Source organism: Cherax quadricarinatus, chromosome 34, assembly GCF_038502225.1.
Source record: "Cherax quadricarinatus isolate ZL_2023a chromosome 34, ASM3850222v1, whole genome shotgun sequence".
NCBI classification, from domain to species: Eukaryota; Metazoa; Arthropoda; class Malacostraca; order Decapoda; family Parastacidae; genus Cherax; species Cherax quadricarinatus.
In genome coordinates, this window is record NC_091325.1 from 21,175,752 (window position 1) to 21,191,019 (window position 15,268).

Sequence of the window (15,268 nt, forward strand, 5' to 3'; positions counted from 1 at the left end):
TCACATAGGAGGGATATGCTGCAACCACCCTCAACAGGATGGGTATGGTGTAACTACCCTCCACAGGATGGGTATGGTGTAACTACCCTCCACAGGATGGGTATGGTGTAGCTACCCTCCACAGGATGGGTGTGGTGTAACTACCCTCCACAGGATGGGTATGGTGCAGCTACCCTTCATAGGATGGGTATGGTGTAACTATCGTCCACAGAATGGGTATGGTGTGACTGTCCTCCACAGGATGGGTATGGTGTAACTACCCTCCACAGGATGGGTATGGTGTAGCTACCCTTCAGAGGATGGGTATGGTGTAACTGTCGTCCACAGGATGGGTATGGTGTGACTGTCCTCCACAGGATGGGTATGGTGTAACTACCCTCCACAGGATGGGTATGGTGTAACTGTCCTCCACAGGATGGGTATGGTGTAACTATCCTCCACAGGATGGGTATGGTGTAACTGTCCTCCACAGGATGGGTATGGTGTAACTACCCTTCACAGGATGGGTAGGGTGTAACTGTCCTCCACAGGATGGGTATGGTGTAACTACCCTTCACAGGATGGGTATGGTGTAACTGTCGTCCACAGGATGGGTATGGTGTGACTGTCCTCTACAGGATGGGTATGGTGTAACTATCCTCCACAGGATGGGTATGGTGTGACTGTCCTCTACAGGATGGGTATGGTGTAACTATCCTCCACAGGATGGGTATGGTGTAACTGTCCTCCACAGGATGGGTATGGTGTAACTACCCTCCACAGGATGGGTATGGTGTGACTGTCCTCCACAGGATGGATATGGTGTAACTACCCTCCACAGGATGGGTATGGTGTAACTGTCCTCCACTGGATGGGTATGGTGTAATTGTTGTCCACAGGATGGGTATGGTGTAACTGTCGTCCACAGGATGGGTATGGTTTAACTGTCATCCACAGGATGGGTATGGTGTAATTGTCCTTCACAGGATGGGTATGGTGTAACTACCCCCCACAGGATGGGTATGGTGTAACTGTCGTCCATAGGATGGGTATGGTGTGACTGTCCTCCACAGGATGGGTATGGTGTAACTACCCTCCACAGGATAGGTATGGTGTAACTGTCGTCCACAGGATGGGTATGGTGTAACTGTCCTCCAGAGGATGGGTATGGTGTAACTACCCTTCACAGAATGGGTATGGTGTAACTGTCCTCCACAGGATGGGTATGGTGTAACTACCCTCCACAGGATGGGTATGGTGTAACTGTCGTCCACAGGATGGGTATGGTGTAACTACCCTTCACAGGATGAGTATGGTGTAACTGTCCTCCACAGAATGGGTATGGTGTAACTGTCGTCCACAGGATGGGTATGGTGTAACTGTCGTCCACAGGATGGGTATGGTGTGCACAATAGGGGCATGAAAGTAAGGGAACACAATGTTTCTCTCTGCTGGAACTTAAAGTTTCTAAACACTGGCGAAGTTCAACACAACTTAAGTTATCAAAAGTAAAAGTCAGTTTATTGGGAGCGGGCAGGTTAATGACCCCTACCGGAACACGGGCAGGGGAGGGGGAGGCAGGGGGAGATGGGAGGTAGGGAGAATTTGAGGGGAAGGAGGGGGAGAAGTGGAGACTTATGGACGTAGGGGAGGTGGATTAGGTCTTCTGGGGGGTACTAAATGAAGGGGAGGGTACTGAAAGGAGGGGAGGGTATAAAATGGAGGGGGGTTACTGAATAGAGGGAAGTTTACTGAGTGGAGGGGAGGGTACTGAGTGAAGGGAAGGGTATTGGAGTAGGGGTAGGGGAAAATGGCTTGTGGGAAGGGAAGGGGGATGTGGAAGAGCGAGTGGGAAAAGAGAGAGGGATGTGGATAAGGTGATGGAGATGGGTGTGGTCCCTCCCCGGTGAAGAGGGAGCAGGAGGGAGGGGGAGAAGGAGGGAGGGTTGGAGGGAGAGAGAGAGGGAGGGTTGGAAGGAGGGAGAGAGAAGCGAGAGAAGGGGGGGAGGGAGGGAGGGAGGGAGGGAGGGAGGGAGGGAGGGAGGGAGGGAGGGAGGGAGGGAGGGACGGACGGACGGACGGACTAACGTGGAAGGGACTGGAGGGGTGAAGGAGAGATGGAGTGGAGGGGAGACTGGAGGAGTGAAGGAGTCAGTTTAACATCTTTATTATGCACCCCCATACCCATGGTGTGGGTGGTAGTCACCCCATACCCATGGAGTGGGTAGTAGTCACCCCATACCCATGGTGTGGACGGTAGTCAAAAGATAACAGAGGTACATAATGGGTCCAGGGACCGGGCGGCAAAGTTTTGATAGCTGAACAAGTCACAGTGGTAATGAACTATTTTCATGATTATATCTGATCACAATCGTAATGAGTTATTTATGCAGACATGAATTAGGTCACACACGCAAACATAAGTGGTAATACTTTATTTACAGTGGGCTAAGTCAGGGTATTTTTCCAGAATGGTTTGTAATATACCACTGTGGATAAAATACTTTGACATATCTTAAACAATTCTGAGTTGTCTCTGAATTCATTAATTTTATCGCACTCCAGTACATAATGACGCAGGGTGTGACAATAGTCCTTCTGGCAAAGTTTACATTTCGTTTGGTCTACATCTGTTGGTGGTGATTTAACCTGCCGAAGATACTTGTAACCCAGCCGGAGCCGGGCAATAGTGACATTCAAGAGTCTGTTTATCTTGTTGGATGCACCACAGACATGTGGCTCTTCCTGCATGATTGAATGATGATAGATGGACTGACTGGTGACAGTTTCCCTGCGTCTTAAGTCAATAAAGTTCAGCTGAAGTTCTTTTCGTATTATTGTTCTCAAACTGCTGACAGCCCAGGATTGTAATCTAATCTCACCTTGAAGACATTTAGCCAATTCATCAGTTCTATCGTGCATCTGAAGACCAACGTGAGATGGAACCCACAGAAGGTGCACTCCGACTCCACTGTCCTACCATAACTGTGACCTGCTTATGACACAAATATGCCACAATTTATACTTATCGAGTTTAGAGCATTTATGGATGATAGAGAATAATTTTATAACTAAAGTGTCAATCTTTGATACATGGATACATGTGAGTGCAAGGAGTATGGAAAACAATTCTCTAATTTGTTAAAACGAGAGTCACCACTTTGTGTAACAATAGCAGCACTACCAGCTGGTGAAGGAGAGGCTGGGGGAGTGATGGAGAGACTGAAGGAGTGAAGGGGAGACTGGAGGAGTGAAGGAGAGCTGGAGGAGTGAAAGAGAGACTGGAGGAGTGAAGGAGAGACTGGAGGAGTGAAGGAAAAACTGGAAGAGTGAGGGATAGATTTAAGGAGAGGAGTGAAGCCATGGTTGAGGTGCAAACATATCTCTTAGTGTGTGTCTCTGAGAGACACATTGAGAGATAATACCCAGGTGTTGCACATGATACCCAGGTGTTGCACATGATACCCAGGTGTTGCACATGGAGACTCAGGTGCTTTTATCTCAAAAGTGAAGATAATGAGAGTGTGGATAACTCTTAAGGAGATATCCATCACCCCGGATGCTGGAGCGAGTGAACATCCTTACGTGGATGCTGAGACAACCATTAACAAAAGCCAGCCATTGTCAACAGATAACGATAATCAGCAATTGTCAACACATCATACACGGAACTATCTAATCACAACATGTGAAGTGGGCAGCTGAATGATCAGACCACAACATCACAAGTAAGGGCACATTATGTGTAGTACACTACTGCTTCGGCAAGGAAGATGAACCATTATGGCCTCACTTGGCCTGGTGCAGATGTTCCAGTAACAGCAATACCAGCAACAGCAGTAGCTGTAGCGAGCGTAGCAAGATCATCACCACTAGCACCACCATCCCCATCAGTAGTAATAGTAGTAGTACAGCAGTACTACTATTACTACTACTACTATTAATAATAAGACTACTATTACTACTAATGCTACTATTATTACTAATGCTACTATTACTACTAATACTATTAATACTACTACTACGACTGCTATTACTACAACTATTGCCATTACTATTACCGCAATTACTACTACTATTACAACAAGTACTACTACCACCGCCACCATCACCATCAGACTGAGTTATTGTGCTCTTGTAACCAACCCTCATTTTAATATACCAATTTTCTGGTAAGTACTCAACGTCATATTTCTAACACTTCCTGTATATTTACAAATTATACTGTCATTAAGTTTGATTATGTTAAGGAAGTAGAAGGATGGACAGCAACCATCCAGGGAGGTACTATCCTCCTGTTAAATGAGTGTGTAACATAGGTGGTAGGATGGTAGACCATCCAGGGAGATGCTACCCTGTCAGCAGGGTAGTCTGGCAGTTCTTAATCCTGCAATAATTCCTTTCCAACCTAGGAGTCCTGGTCTGAGACCAGGTTCTGGGGAAATAATACCCAGAACCACTAATAAAGAAAAAGTTAGATCAGTGGTACAGTAGAAACAAATGGCATAAAATACCGACAAGAACGTCATGAAATTTTAATTCTTACTCCTGGAGGGAAGGCAAGGAGAAAAAAAAATGACTTGGAAGCAGAGAATGTCATTAAGGAAATGGAGATTGCGACAATGACACTACTAGATAGTAAGACTTGAACTAGAACTCGTCACGGCCTCGCTGGTGGCAGCTTCATATGTAAAAACTTGCATTTGTGGTCACGGTGGTGGCTGTGCTAAACCCTCGATGGTGTAAAATATACCTAGTTGGATGAAGCTTATTGTAGACAGCTGGCCCAGTGGTTTACGCACTGACCTGTAGTTTTACCACTCACTCGCCATGAGTTCTAAACCCACCCATTCAGTGGTTTGTTTAGATAGTACGATTATTTCTATTAATAATATTAATCTATAGTATCATACACATTATGAAACAACGGTTAATTACACCAGCTTCTTCCCCACGAATCGACTTAGTCACGGCCAGACACTTCTAACTCCGTTCCAAACTATTTCTGAGATGGGTATCTTAGAAGTCCATGAGTGGACGGCTGAAGTGCAAGGTGAGTCGATATAAAATATTTTCTAGTTGTATTTAATAACTGCATTGTTATGTGAACCATGGTAAGCTACTCTTCACCATCTTTTACATTATTAGATACAATTATGCACGTACATGATTTACTGCCTACAAAAATGTTAGTTGGTAAACAAGCCGAGACCTGTAAACAGACCTCTGGTCTAAACTAACCTCTGTTCTAAATAGACCTCTGGTCTAAACGGACCTCTGGTTTAAACTAACCTTTGTTCTAAACAGACCTCTGGTCTAAACAGACCTCTGGTCTAAACAGACCTCTGGTCTAAACAGACCTCTGGTTTAAACTAAACTCTGTTCTAAACAGACCTCTGGTCTAAACAGACCTCTGGTTTAGACAGACCTCTGGTCTAAATAGGCCTCTGGTTTAAATGGACCTCTGGTCTTAATAGACTGACCTCTCGTTTAAACTGGCCTCTGGTCTAAACTTAAATCTGGTCTAAGCATTCTACATTCAAGTCCTGATTTAAACCCAACACTATGTTGTCCACCCCACCCATGTGTTGAGTAGCAGTGGTCGTGATATTTAAGGAAGCACTTTGACTGTAGAGGTCACTCAGCACTGACAACAATAAATAATAATGATATACAATATATACAGAAAAATTAATGATATACGTACAGTATACACACAATAAAAACAAAAATAAAATTAATAAACGCTACAAACTACGAGCATAAATAAATCGGTCAACACAAGTTATTGCTACCATACCAAGTTAAAATTTACCTGTATCATTTAAAAATCCCAATTAGGAGATCCTGAAAGATCCCCGAGGTCACTACAAGCACCTCGGTAATTATGAAAACCATGACGAAGACTAATATGCTCCATAGTCAGAGGTACGTCACAAACTACCCAGAGGGGGGAAGGAACAGGGTCACCTGCGAACAGGTGATTCTGAGTGGGATGTGTATGCTCGATCCTCAGTCGACAGAGATTTGTCTGAAAGTGACGATTCTTGTTGAAGGAGGACCAAGCGCCCACGTCCTGTCAAACTTTACATAACTTCTCAAAGTAAAGAGCCAACCGGGAGCGCCACATATCTGTGGATACGATCCAGGAAGTTACTGTAAGGTAAAAATCTACTGTTGAATGGGCTTGCTACAGCAGATTTTGCCTCGGCATCCACCCGTTCATTACCCGGGACACCAACATGGCTTGGGACACCAACATGGCTCGGGACACCAACATGGGCAAGGACACCAACATTGCCTGGGACACCAACATGGTTCTGTATACCAATAGAACTCCAAATATCTATGTACTAATGTTAAGCTATTAAATAACCTGAAGCGGTTAACATGGGTTACCAGTTAACACGGTCTACCAGTTAACACAGTCTACTAGTTAACACAGTCTACCAGTTACCATATTTCACTTTGAAACTACTGGGTGTTATATATTTTACTGAAGGTATGGGATGTCTGTAACTAACTGTAGAGAGACTGCTTCGTCGACCTCGCAGTTTATCCTCGTATCCTGCGCACAAGGCCTCAAAATATCCTGTGTTTGGCCAGACTGAACAGTATTTATCCACAAATAAGCAAAATAAAAAAGGATTGTGATAGGGCTGGCAATGAGGCGGCCGGAAATACAACAGGTAACGTTCAGATTCGAACGATTATCAGTGGCCGTGCTTCCCCAGGGTGAGTTGTGTGGTCTACTGGTCCAGCTCACACTGGTCCACCTCACAGTGATTCACCTCACAGTGATCCACCTCACAGTGATCCACCTCACAGTGATCCACCTCACAGTGGTCCACCTCACAGTGGTCCACCTCACAGTGATCCACTTCACAGTGATCCACCTCACGGTGATCCACCTCACAGTGGTCCACCTCGCAGTGGTCCACCTCACAGTGATCCACTTCACAATGATCCACCTCACAGTGATCCACCTCTTAGTGATCCACTTCACAGTGATCTACCTCGCAGTGATCCACCTCGCAGTGATCCACCTCGCAGTGATCCACCTCACAATGATCCACCTCACAGTGATCCACACAGTGATCCACCTCACAGTGATCCACACAGTGATCCACACAGTGATCCACCTTACAGTGATCCACCTTACAGTGATCCACCTCACAGTGATCCACACAGTGATCCACCTCACAGTGATCCACCTCACAGTGATCCAACTCACAGTGATTCACCTCACAATGATCCACCTCACAGTGATCCACACAGTGATCCACCTCACAGTGATCCACCTCACAGTGATCCATCTCACAGTGATCCACCTCACAGTGATCCACCTCACAGTGATCCACCTCACAGTGATCCACCTCACAGTGATCCACCTCACAGTGATCCACTTCACAGTGATCCACCTCACAGTGATCCACCTCACAGTGATCCACTTCACAGTGATCCACCTCACAGTGATCCACACAGTGATCCACCTCACAGTGATCCACACAGTGATCCATCTCACGATGATCCACCTCACAGTGATCCACACAGTGATCCACCTCACAATGATCCACTTCAGTGATCCACACAGTAATCTACCTCACAGTGATCCACCTCACAATGATCCGCCTCACAATAATCCACCCCACAATGATCCACCTCACAATAATCCATGATCCACCTCACAATAATCCACCTCACAGTGATCCACACAGTGATCCACCTCACAGTGATCCACCTCAGAATGATCCACCTCACAGTGATCCACACAGTGATCCACCTCACAGTGAGCCACCTCACAATGATCCACCTCACAGTGATCCACACAGTGACCCACCTCACAATGATCCACCTCACAGTGATCCACCTCACAGTGATTCACCTCACAATGATCCACCTCACAGTGATCCTCACAGTGATCCACACAGTGATCCACCTCACAATGATCCTCTCTCCTCACAATAATAAGGCCACAACCTGCACTGTCTTGATCATGCAAACTCCACTTTCACTAATTGAAGGTAGCATCCTGATAATTGATTTAGACGTATGAGAAAAAAAACGGTAAAAACGCAACTCATTTGTTTCTTATGGAGATATTGGCGTCCGGGGCCTCCCTCACTCGCCGCCACTCGCTCACTCGCCTCCACTCCCTTAATCCACAATTATTTTCAAATTAAATCGGCAAAATCAGAATTGACAGGGGTTATTATCGATACTTGAGCGATTTCACAGCTGTTAGTAACCGTGGCTCTGAATATTAAGTTTAAACACCGGGATATAAAAATTTCACAGGTGTTAGTAACTGTGGCTCTGAATATTAGGTTAAAAACACTGAAAAATAAACATTTCACAGATGTTACTAACTATAATTGTGAATATTAAATTAAAATACTAGAATTTAAACACACACAACACAACCCGCACACAGGAGAGAGAGAGAGAGAGAGAGAGAGAGAGAGAGAGAGAGAGAGAGAGAGAGAGAGAGAGAGAGAGAGAGAGATAGGACGATGTTTCGCTCACACCTCAATTATTTACAGAGTCGCATTTTTTACATATCATTAGTTAATGGGGCTGAGAGTCTACCTGTTATTCGATTATCATTACGGCTGTATGTCACCTAATATTTACCAGTCAAGAATGTTATATTTACCAGTCAAGAATGTTATATTCTTGTGTGTTGTGTGTGTGTGTGTGTGTGTGTGTGTACTCACCTAATTGTACTCACCTAATTGTGGTTGCAGGGGTCGAGACTCAGCTCCTGGCCCCGCCTCTTCACTGATCGCTACTGGATCCTCTCACTCTCTGCTTCCTGAGCTTTGTCATACCTCTTCTTAAAACTATGTATGGTTCCTGCCTCCACTACTTCACTTGCTAGGCTATTCCACTTGCTGACAACTCTATGACTGAAGAAATACTTGTGTGTGTGTGTGTGTGTGTGTGTGTGTGTGTGTGTGTGTGTGTGTGTGTGTGTGTGTGTGTGTGTGTGTGTGTGTGTGTGTGTGTGTGTGTGAGTGTGTGTGTGTGTGCGAGTGTGTGTGTGTGTGCGTGTGTGTGTTGTGTGTTGTGTGTTGTGTTGTGTGTGAGTGTGAGTGTGAGTGTGTGTGTATGTATGTGTGTGTGTGTGTGTGTGTGTGTGTGTGTGTGTGTGTGTGTGTGTGTGTGTGTGTGTGTGTGTGTGTGTGTGTGTTTGTTGTGTGTGTGTGTGTGTGTGTGTGTGTGTGTGTGTGTGTGTGTGTGTGTGTGTGTGTGTGTGTGTGTGTGTGTGTGTGTGTGTGTGTGTGTGTGTGTGTGTTGGGGGTATGTGTTTGTGTGTGTGTACTCACCTAATTGTGGTTGCAGGGGTCGAGACTCAGCTCCTGGCCCCGCCTCTTCACTGATCACTACTAGGTCCTTTCTCTGCTTCATGAGTTTTGCCATACCTCGTCTTAAAGCTATGTATGGTCCTGCCTCCGCTACATCACTTGCTACCCTATTCCACTTCCTGACGACTCTGTGACGGAAGAAATACTTCGTAACATCCCTGTGACTCGTCTGAGTCTTCAACTTCCAATTCTGACCCCTTGTTTTTGTGTCCCCTCTCTGGAGCATCCTGTCTGGGGCCAGGACGTGACAGTGGAGAGCTCCACTATCACGTGCGGTGACAGGAGAGCTCCACTATCACGTGCGTTGACAGGAGAGCTCCACTATCACGTGCGGTGACAGTAGTGCTCCACTATCACGTGCGGTGACAGTAGTGCTCCACTATCACGTGCGGTGACAGTAGTGCTCCACTATCACGTGCGGTGACAGTAGTGCTCCACTATCACGTGCGGTGACAGTAGAGCTCCACTATCACGTGCGGTGACAGTAGTGCTCCACTATCACGTGCGGTGACAGTAGTGCTCCACTATCACGTGCGGTGACAGTAGAGCTCCACTATCACGTGCGGTGACAGTAGTGCTCCACTATCACGTGCGGTGACAGTAGAGCTCCACTATCACGTGCGGTGACAGTAGTGCTCCACTATCACGTGAGGTGACAGTAGTGCTCCACTATCACGTGCGGTGACAGGAGAGCTCCACTATCACGTGCGTTGACAGGAGAGCTCCACTATCACGTGCGTTGACAAGAGAGCTCCACTATCACGTGCGTTGACAGGAGAGCTCCACTATCACGTGCGGTGACAGAAATTATAAATAAATTTGCAAGGTTTTAGCTTTTCTCCACGTAAAGAAAGTGAGCTCCAATAACTAGTGTAGCAGGCAGTGAGCACCCACACTCAGTGTAGCAGGCAGTGAGCACCCACACTCAGTGTAGCAGGCAGTGAGCACCCACACTCAGTGTAGCAGGCAGTGAGCACCCACACTCAGTGTAGCAGGCAGTGAGCACCCACACTCAGTGTAGCAGGCAGTGAGCACCCACACTCAGTGTAGCAGGCAGTGAGCACCCACACTCAGTGTAGCAGGCAGTGAGCACCCACACTCAGTGTAGCAGGCAGTGAGCACCCACACTCAGTGTAGCAGGCAGTGAGCACCCACACTCAGTGTAGCAGGCAGTGAGCACCCACACTCAGTGTAGCAGGCAGTGAGCACCCACACTCAGTGTAGCAGGCAGTGAGCACCCACACTCAGTGTAGCAGGCAGTGAGCACCCACACTCAGTGTAGCAGGCATTGAGCACCCACACTCAGTGTAGCAGGCAGTGAGCACCCACACTCAGTGTAGCAGGCAGTGAGCACCCACACTCAGTGTAGCAGGCAGTGAGCACCCACACTCAGTGTAGCAGGCATTGAGCACCCACACTCAGTGTAGCAGGCAGTGAGCACCCACACTCAGTGTAGCAGGCAGTGAGCACCCACACTCAGTGTAGCAGGCAGTGAGCACCCACACTCAGTGTAGCAGGCAGTGAGCACCCACGCTAATGGAAGGACATGCATATACACTGCTAGCAGTGTATATGCATGTCCTTTAATTAGCCTAGGATATATACCCCATGTATGTCTCAGTGTATGTGCACCGTGAGGTGCATCTTCTCAGTGTATATACACTGAGAGTTTAGTCCCTACTGGTGTATCGCTGTTAACATGTAGTCCTAATGACCCTCGTGTAGTCCTAATGACCCTCGTGTAGTCCTAATGACCCTCGTGTAGTCCTAATGACCCTCGTGTAGTCCTAATGACCCTCCTGTAGTCCTAATGACCCTCGTGTAGTCCTAATGACCACCGTGTAGTCCTAATGACCCTCGAGTAGTCCTAATGACCATCGTGTAGTCCTAATGACCCTCGTGTAGTCCTAATGACCCTCGTGTAGTCCTAATGACCCTCGTGTAGTCCTAATGACCCTCGTGTAGTCCTAATGACCCTCGTGTAGTCCTAATGACCCTCGTGTAGTCCTAATGACCCTCGTGTAGTCCTAATGACCATCGTGTAGTCCTAATGACCCTCGTGTAGTCCTAATGACCATCGTGTAGTCCTAATGACCCTCGTGTAGTCCTAATGACCCTCGTGTAGTCCTAATGACCATCGTGTAGTCCTAATGACCCTCGTGTAGTCTTAATGACCATCGTGTAGTCCTAATGACCATCGTGTAGTCCTAATGACCCTCGTGTAGTCCTAATGACCATCGTGTAGTCCTAATGACCCTCGTGTAGTCCTAATGACCCTCGTGTAGTCTTAATGACCCTCGTGTAGTCCTAATGACCCTCGTGTAGTCTTAATGACCCTCGTGTAGTCTTAATGACCCTCGTGTAGTCTTAATGACCCTCGTGTAGTCTTAATGACCCTCGTGTAGTCTTAATGACCCTCGTGTAGTCTTAATGACCCTCGTGTAGTCTTAATGACCCTCGTGTAGTCAATAGGTTTCTAACCCAATTAACCAACAATCAGCCGACTGGCTAATTTTGTTAAGACTTCTTGTTTGCTATTAAGGCCGTAATTTACATATTAACTAACCATAAAGTAGTCTTTAACTACACACGCAGTAAAGAACTGATCCCCTACGGGTTTAGTTCTCCCCCATAAAAGGTAATTGAGCTGAATTTCCTGAAACATTATTTGAAAATAATCAGTGTACATTTACTGATATATATACATCTATCAGTGTATATACACTGAGATATATACATCTTTTAGTGTATATACACTGAGAAGTATGTGTGTGTGTGTGTGTGTGTGTGTGTGTGTGTGTGTACTCACCTAATTGTGGTTGCAGGGGTCGAGACTCAGCTCCTGGACCCGCCTCTTCACTGATCGCTACTGGGTCCTCTCTCTCTCTGCTTCCTGAGCTTTGTCATACTTCTTCTTAAAACTATGTATGGTTCCTGCCTCCACTACTTCACTTGCTAGGCTATTCCACTTCCTGACGACTCTATGACTGAAGAAATACTTCCTAACGTCCCTGTGACTCGTCTGAGTCTTCAGCTTCCAATTGTGACCCCTTGTTTCTGTGTCTCCTCTCTGGAACATCCTGTCTCTGTCCACCTTGTCTATTCCCCGCAGTATCTTGTATGTCGTTATCATGTCTCCCCTGACCCTTCTGTCCTCCAGTGTCGTCAGTCCGATTTCCCTAACCTTTCCTCGTACGACATTCCCTTGAGCTCTGGGACTAGCCTTGTTGCAAACCTTTGTACTTTCTCTAACTTCTTGACGTGCTTGACCAGGTGTGGGTTCCAGACTGGTGCTGCATACTCCAGTATGGGCCTAACATACACAGCGTACAGTATCTTGAACGGTTCCTTATTAAGGTATCGGAACGCTATTCTCAGGTTTGCCAGGCGCCCGTATGCTGCAGCAGTTATTTGGTTGATGTGTGCCTCCGGTGATGTGCTCGGTGTTATGGTCACCCCAAGATCTTTCTCCCTGAGTGAGGTCTGTAGTCTTTTTCCACCTAGCCTATACTCGGTCTGCGGTCTTCTTTGCCCCTCCCCAATCTTCATGACTTTGCATTTGGCAGGGTTGAATAACATGTGTGTGTGTGTGTGTGTGTGTGTGTGTGTGTGTGTGTGTGTGTGTGTGTGTGTGTGTGTGTGTGTGTGTGTGTGTGTGTGTGTGTGTGTGTGTGTGTGTGTGTGTGTGTGTGTGTGTGTGTGTACAGATCTCTACTAAGACGGTGCGACTTGACGACAGGTTAGTTTGTTAGATTTAAATCCCTAGTCCACGGTCACTAAGACGCAGTTCATCTCAACAATAACATCAAGGTTTGGTAAGGTTTGTCGGGAAACAGGACAAGTGTTTCCTGACACGGGTCTTAGTCATATGATGACCCGCAGCTGGAGCTTCTGGTCGTCTGACCGAGGCCTTCCGCCTGCTTCCCTGTCCAGCCATTTAAAAGTTATGGTTATGATTATAATCATTTACAAATATAATAACATCAAGACTTGTCGGTCCCAAATACAGGGACTGAAGTAAACTTGCAGTGAATATACGGGCGATATACACCTCTGTTTATACATCCTGTATGGTGGATATACATATAATTATACACACATACATACACACACACACACACACACACACACACACACACACACACACACACACACACACACACACACACACACGCACGCACACACACAGGTGAGTCAGAGGAGTCAAATGTATGCTAGGAAGTATTTCTTCAGCCACAGAGTTGTTAGGAAGTGGAATAGTCTGGCAAGTGATGTAGTGGAGGCAGGAACCATACATAGCTTTAAGACGAGGTATGATAAAGCTCATGGAGCAGGGAGAGGGAGAACCCAGTAGCGGTCAGTAAAGAGGCTAGGCCAGGAGCTGAGTCTCGACCCCTGCAACCACAATTAGATGAGTACACACACACTTGTACGGTAAAGAACTGCGAGGAATCTTACCGCAATTCTTCAACAGGTGTGTTTTGATACTCGTGATGGGCTCTTGATCCAAAGAATTGTACCCACCTTCCTCTTCCTCGGATCAAACCTGATTATGTCCCGTTCACTTGGTTCTGTATGGTATCCTATAACTCGAATAGTACCTCGTGAAAATTACTACAACTGCTATTCACTGAACGAGTCGGGGGTTTAAATCCATGGTACGATAGTCTTAAATCTGACAGGATAGCGTACTGTTCACTATTACTACAACTACTAGTATTATTACTTCTATTACTACTTGTACTACTACTACTACTACTACTACTACTTGTACTACTACTATTTGTACCACTACAACTACTACTACTACCTCTTCTACTACTACTACTGCTACTACTACTACTACTACTATTACTACTACTACTACTACTTGTACTACTACTATTTGTACCACTACAACTACTACTACTACCTGTACTACTACTACTTCTGCTACTACTTGTTCTACTACTACTACTACTACTGCTACTACTACTACTACTACTACTACTACTACTACTAATAATAATAATAATAATAATAATAATAATAATTATAATAATACTCACCAACATCTAGAATTCTCTGCTTGACAGAGTGTTGTCGACTATGCCAGAACTGCCAGGCTTTGATCTCGTCCTCTGGCGTCTTCTCCTCCCGGAACACCAGCATCACCACGCTCTGAAGCAGAGAAAGTCAAGTGAAAGCTATCACCCCGAGGTGAAACCCGCTGTCTCCTCAACTACAGTGAAGCCCGTGCAGAATCAGAACTGGCTTGAGTTACATCTGATGGACAAGAAATTCTTTGAAGGGGTAGCCGTGGGGGGTACATCAGATTTTTTTTTGTATTCATAAGAGCGTAACACAAAGCATGAACCATACATCATAAGCTCAATGAATAAAATAGATCACAAAAAAAGCCTGTACGATAATATCTTTCGAAATTGTATAAATTGTGATTCTCCGTGCGAGACAGAGAACAGGAACCAGAGACTCAGCATAGGATTCAAGTTCGACAGATTTAAATTTGGAAAGGATACAGGAAAGTACCGGTTTGACAACATAGATGTTGAACAGTGGAACAAACTCGTAAGCAGCGTTATTACAGCGAGAACTTTGAGCAGTGATGGTATTTTGTGTCATCTTCCAGACCCTGCGAAGTTAATGACATGCATTTGATGGCAGTTAATGACATGCATACGATGGAAGTTAATGAGGTGGATACTATGGTAGTAAATGAGATACCATGGCAGTTATTGAGGATACGATGCCAGTTAATGAAGTGGATGCGATGGTAGTAATGACGCTGATACAATGGCAGTAATGAGGTGGATACGATGGCAGTAATGAGGTGGATACGATGGCAGTAATGAAGTGGATGCGATGGCAGTTAATGAGGCGGATATGACGGCAGTTAGTGAGGTGGATAAGATGGCAGAAGT

At 46.0% G+C, this 15,268-nt stretch overlaps 1 protein-coding gene across 1 annotated transcript in view; it reads right to left on the bottom strand.

Moving 5' to 3' along the window:
• The window catches only part of grh (grainy head), an 893,472-nt gene that overhangs the window by 146,547 nt on the left and 731,657 nt on the right, over window positions 1-15,268 (bottom strand). The window contains exon 7 of the mRNA XM_070091236.1: window positions 14,396-14,507. Within this exon, the coding sequence (XP_069947337.1) occupies window positions 14,396-14,507 (112 nt within the window). The remainder of the gene's footprint in view (window positions 1-14,395; window positions 14,508-15,268) is intronic.